At 35.2% G+C, this 5,537-nt stretch overlaps 1 protein-coding gene across 1 annotated transcript in view; it reads right to left on the bottom strand.

Moving 5' to 3' along the window:
- Positions 1 to 575: 575 nt before the first annotated feature.
- Positions 576 to 5,537, bottom strand: part of LOC117114365 — a 7,745-nt gene continuing 2,783 nt past the window's right edge. The window contains exons 2-3 of the mRNA XM_033258022.1: positions 5,096 to 5,232; positions 576 to 2,513 (exon numbers count right to left, since the gene is read on the bottom strand). Coding sequence (XP_033113913.1) covers positions 2,244 to 2,513; positions 5,096 to 5,232 — 407 coding nt within the window. The 3' untranslated portion in view covers positions 576 to 2,243. The remainder of the gene's footprint in view (positions 2,514 to 5,095; positions 5,233 to 5,537) is intronic.

Here is a 5,537-nt window from a genome sequence, read left to right as displayed (position 1 = left end):
GATACGCCACTGACCAGATATACGCGCTTTCCCCTGTTGTTTTCTGGTACCTTGTCAACAATAACCAATGGGCTGGGCTTAGCGGAATCCGTTGAAAGGCAAGCATCATAAACACCAAGCTACACCTCCACAACTCCACTTTTTACAAGGCTAGATCTGCCATGCACTCCATTAATGTTGGCGCCAGCAGGGATGCACGGAGAACCCCCCCCCCCCACACACACACCTCATTGGACAAGCCTACACCCACTGTAAGCCGACGCCACAACGAGGTCATCGGATCAAAAATTTAAAAAATAATTTACCAAGGTCTATCCAAATAACGTTAATTTTAATGTCAATTTATTCCAGGACCCCGATCGGGCTCTAGTCTGCCTCCGGGTTCGGATCCCTTGTAGGCAAATTTCTGGAGCCGCTATCCTGTACTCAATCACTATAAATGCAGTGACTGAACTTGAACCATAACACGTCCATCCTTCTCAGAAACTGTTATACACATACAACAATTTCTCGTTGTCAATTAATATTCAATAAATTACTAAGTCCAAGTTAAGCTCGAAAAAATTTGATCACGATTATCACTTTCTGATACATCTTTAATAAAATGCTATATTTAGTGTTCAGTCTACACTAAAAATACTGATTTGGAAATTAAAAACAGATGGTATAAAAATACATTACATCTACTTCTAGAGATAATTTATGTCAATACAAAAAAGAGTGAAATCATGTTTATTGGCATAATATATTACGAATTACTCTGACGCTCTGTTACAAACCTAACGTATTGCACACTATTTCTATAAAATCATTATCTCCAAAAAGTGGAATCATACGCAATGGGATACAATATAACTGCGGACAAATTATTTTCTACACGCAAAGCGTATTACAAAGCAATTTTATGATCGATGTAACATTACATAGCCCTAGACTAGGTTATTGATGCTTTTTCAATTAGACTATTAAAAAACAGTAAGCTCACTGTGGTCTAATGATAAAAATATACTACATAGTACACGAAGGTTAAATTTAATGCTTTAAAAAAATTCATTAGTTATAGGCAAATGACATTGGGAGTTGCAGTGATGACGTCAAGATTGAAAAATAATCATTATTATTTTATAATCGTAATAACCATAAAAAATTATTATAATAATTATAATTAATCACATGTTTTATTTCAAGCTAATTTTACCTACAATGTCAAATACAATATATTGCTTGACATTTATTCCGATATTTATGATTACAATTAACAATAAAATGTAGTTATTAAGTAACTTTACTGTTAATTTGTTGAGTTTGCAACGCAAGCTAAATTCTAACACATTTTAACATCATTATTTTGTAATTATTCAGTATTTCAGAAGATAAAAATAAATGTTCTTCTTCATTAAATTAAACAAAGTAGCGCGAGTATAATATATATATATATTTCATACACATTATAATAAAACGTACACAATAACACTCTACACACAAAAACTTTCCACCCCCTAAATATAAACACGATAGCTCCAACATTAATCCGAAACTTTTTTACAAGAAAGGTCATAACAGCTGCCATACATCGTACATTCCTACTATCCTATTTTATATTATTAATTTTGTTCAATAAAGTTGATTTTTATGACTTTATCTCCCCTTCCACTGCGGTTTAGAACAAATTGTATTTTTACTAGACATTATGCCATATGACGCTGAATTAAAAGCACTAAATTTGCGTACCAGTGTTACTATCCCACGAAACCAATGTAACAATAGTCAATTAGCATTCAATCAACAGAATATATTAATAGAGGGCGTGTTTCAAAGGGTATGGCAATATTTTAATATTAAAATATGTGTAATGAAATTAGAGGTACAAGCGGTATACAAACCACTGGTACCAATCATAATGGTTGGATTGCTCATTGGGCATTCGTACAGGAAAAAGTGAATCCACCGACGCCGTATGCAAGAGCCCAAGTGACATGCCAGTCTGTCAAGATTTTTATGGCATTTGATTGAACTATTGTTAAAATAACCATTCTTGCAATACTTAATATAAACAAATAAATGTTATGGAATATTTGTTCACATCCTCTAACCCCCTTTTTTAAAAATTAGTTTTCAAAAGCGCTGTAAACGCTTTGTGATAACGCCGTCGTGACATATTGGGCTCCCCAACATGGCGCTGGTGGCGTCACTAAAATCAACCAATAAGCAATCAGTGATGCAAACTTTTCCAGCAATTGCAACTAGAACACATATTGTGATAGTAAGCCAAACGAATAAATTGACCAGGCTGAAGCTAGTGAAATCGTGATTGCGGTGCTGCCGGGTTCTGTTTCAGTGATCGGCACAACTGCCATTGCATCTTCATTATTGCAGTTATTTTCTGTGCAGCATCTTCTGCAGGTACCAACTTGGATAAACTCTGCACATTCGCTCTCCTCCTCACAGTCATTTGACAATGTACAGCCTCTTTTGAAGTTGATGATGCAACTACCGACCCTTGTGACCTCACTCTGCAAGTAAATGCATAAAGCATTATTATAGTGTAAGCCTATACTAATCTTTAATAGAAGATTTTGACCATAATATAATTCTGTCGTATACCGTATGGTTTTCCCTTAATGAAAATAAGCTACCGCGATGAGTCCGAATTCTGATAGATACTATGTTATTGGTTTTTAGTCTTTAATGTTTACTTTTTATTACGTTAGTAGCCTGTATTATAACCTCTATATCCTCTATTAGCTAAAGAACGCCGATGGTTGATGCTCGTAGGCGCAAAAAGGCAGTGTAAACCTAAGATCCAACCCGTCCCAGCCGCCTCCCCGCCCCCAGCCAACCACACACCCCTTACTTTTTCAAAAGTTTGAGAGCCAGTTGCCTTCCATCTAGAGGTGCCATAATCATAAATGTTCTTACCTTAGCCCCACCCATGGTGGAGCTGGGGTGATCTACACCCCAAGGGCAACGCAAGGAATTCACCGACGAGGGGTCCAAGATCCCTGACAAGGGATCCACACCCACAGTCGGGAAAAAAATTAAATTTTTCCGAAAATATTTTTTATTACAAAATATTAAAATTTTGTGTTAATTATGCGGGTTTCCTAATTTAAAAAGTATAATTTGATAGAAAATATTTATAATGCGTTAATTTCAAATAAATGATCAAAAGCGCAGAGAGTACAACTAGAGAAAGATTTAAAAATTGAAAATGCGAAGTGGGGATGGTCTAAAAAGAGTTAGAGAGATGGGATTTCAGTTTTAACTTAAATACCGGTACATCAATAGAGGGAGACAGTTTGATAGAGAGTGGCAATTCGTTCCACAGCGATGAAGCAGCATAGGCGAATGTTCTTTTGCCGTATGTTCTTGTTTTAAATTTTGGGATGACGAGAAGATTTTTGTTTTCAGAGCGGAGTCGTCGGTTAGGGACATAACATTTCAGAAGGTGAAAGAGATAGGAGGGTTGTTTAGATTGACGAACCTTAAAACAAATGATAAGAATCTTAAAACAGATGCGTTGTCGGAGAGGCAGCCAATGTAGATTTCGAATGATCGGTGTATTATGTAAACGCCTCTTGGTGAGAGAGCACACTCAGGCAGCAGAATTTTGAATTTCTGCAACCGGTTGATAGAAAAAGATGGTAAGCCAACCAATAGAGAATTACAGTAATCAAGTTTTGAAGAAATGAAGGCATGGACAAGTGTTTCAGAAGATTTAGAATTTAAGTATTTACGAATCTTTTTAAGGTTACGCAAGTAATAATGGGCAAATTGACAAATTTTATTGATATGCAGATTTAACGAAAAAAACTCATCCATAACAAAACCAAGATTCCTAACCGATGAGGATGGTTTAATTTCAGTTGATCCGAGAATAAAAGAGGGGAAGGTTGTTTTTGGGGTAATAAATCGTGATAGGAAAACAATAAATTCAGTTTTGGAAGGATTTAATTTAAGCATGTTATGAGAGAGCCAAGATTCAATGTCAGATATTATGGTATACAACACTACGCACTACACAGTTTTTAATCCCTAAAATTTAACAGCTTAGTAAGGCATGCTTGAATTGTACTTCCGGCGCTCGAGATTTGATTTTACCTCGACGACCTTGCTAGAAATCCCCCGACGGGGTGGGAGGGGGTGGCAAGCGGGGGTCTACAGGTCCCCGACGGGGCCTTGTTCCCCGCACCCCGCTAGCGCCGCCCCTGCTAGATCCTGCATCTGTGAGTCTCTCCCCAGGTTTTCTCTATTTCAAATTCCTGGATCCGCCAATGTGACTGGTTCACAGAGGCCTCTACTTGGTTTAAGTGTAATACTGATCTTTCTAAATTTGTTTTAATAGGCCTACCACTGAACGCATCTGAAACGAGAAAATGCTAAATACGAATCCTATCTTCTTAAGATAACATCCACGTCTCGTCACTGAACGACCATATCTCTAGGTCACATAATGTCTATTTTGCCTCTCGCTTTCTCGTCTTCAGTGGTAGATAGTATAGCAATTTCTTATTTTTTAACGACCAAGAGAAAATCCAATTTCTAGCAATTGAAGCACAGCCTGCGCGTCTATTATGATATCATAAATGTATTAGTTGACAGATTTTGAATTATATCATGACACCTGGAGAAAACCTGATCGAATTTCTCCTGCGCGGATGTATTTTTTTCTTAATATCATTAATATTTTAAGCAACTTGATATTTTTTATTGCATAGCATATTCAAATTTTTTTTTAAAGAAAGACATGAATGCCTGTATTTCAAATTATTGCACTTTCTGCGTTGAAACTATTTTTTAAGTTCAAATTGGCTTATCTTACAAAAAGAATCCATACGAAAATTCTCACATGTTTTGATATTTGAGGAATGAAAAAGAGGGATCATTGTATTAGTTGAAACATATAAATGAAAATGGAATTAGTATTAATTATCTATAACATTGTATTATTTTCTGGATATAGTTTAATTTTGACATCATTTGATCTGTTGGATTGTAGTATCTCGGTCTTTTTTCTTTTCAATTCTTATAATAAGTGTTCAAATGTTGATTAAATCAGATTTTGTAAATAATAAATTAAGGGTATAATACTTACGTAGCATTTGTTGGAGCAATTTAAGACTTGTGGCGAATATCGGTCATTTACAGTACAAGGTGTCCCGAAATCTAAATACGCATCACACGTATAACACTGCAATGAAGATACTTTCTGAGCCAAGTTCATCACACTCACTATTAAATAGATGCAGTAACAAATAGTTGATCAAAATTATAAGCAGTAAAAGCAATGGGTATTAATAATGATACGGTAGAGGAATATATTAATCTTCACAGTAACTAACGCGAGGCTATTCGTTTACATAGTGAACGTTAATACTGTAGACCAAGATTAGTGTTGACCGACATATAGGGAGGTACTTGAATATATAGTATAAATATAGGTACTGTATTTTATTAAAATAAAGTAAATAAAAATTTACAAGATAATAATAAATAATAATAATAATAATAATAATAATAATAATAATAAATAATAA

Source organism: Anneissia japonica, unplaced genomic scaffold (assembly GCF_011630105.1).
Source record: "Anneissia japonica isolate Jap-2015-1 unplaced genomic scaffold, ASM1163010v1 scaffold199_len4679917_cov187, whole genome shotgun sequence".
NCBI classification, from domain to species: Eukaryota; Metazoa; Echinodermata; class Crinoidea; order Comatulida; family Comatulidae; genus Anneissia; species Anneissia japonica.
This window is presented reverse-complemented; position numbering and strand designations above follow the sequence as displayed.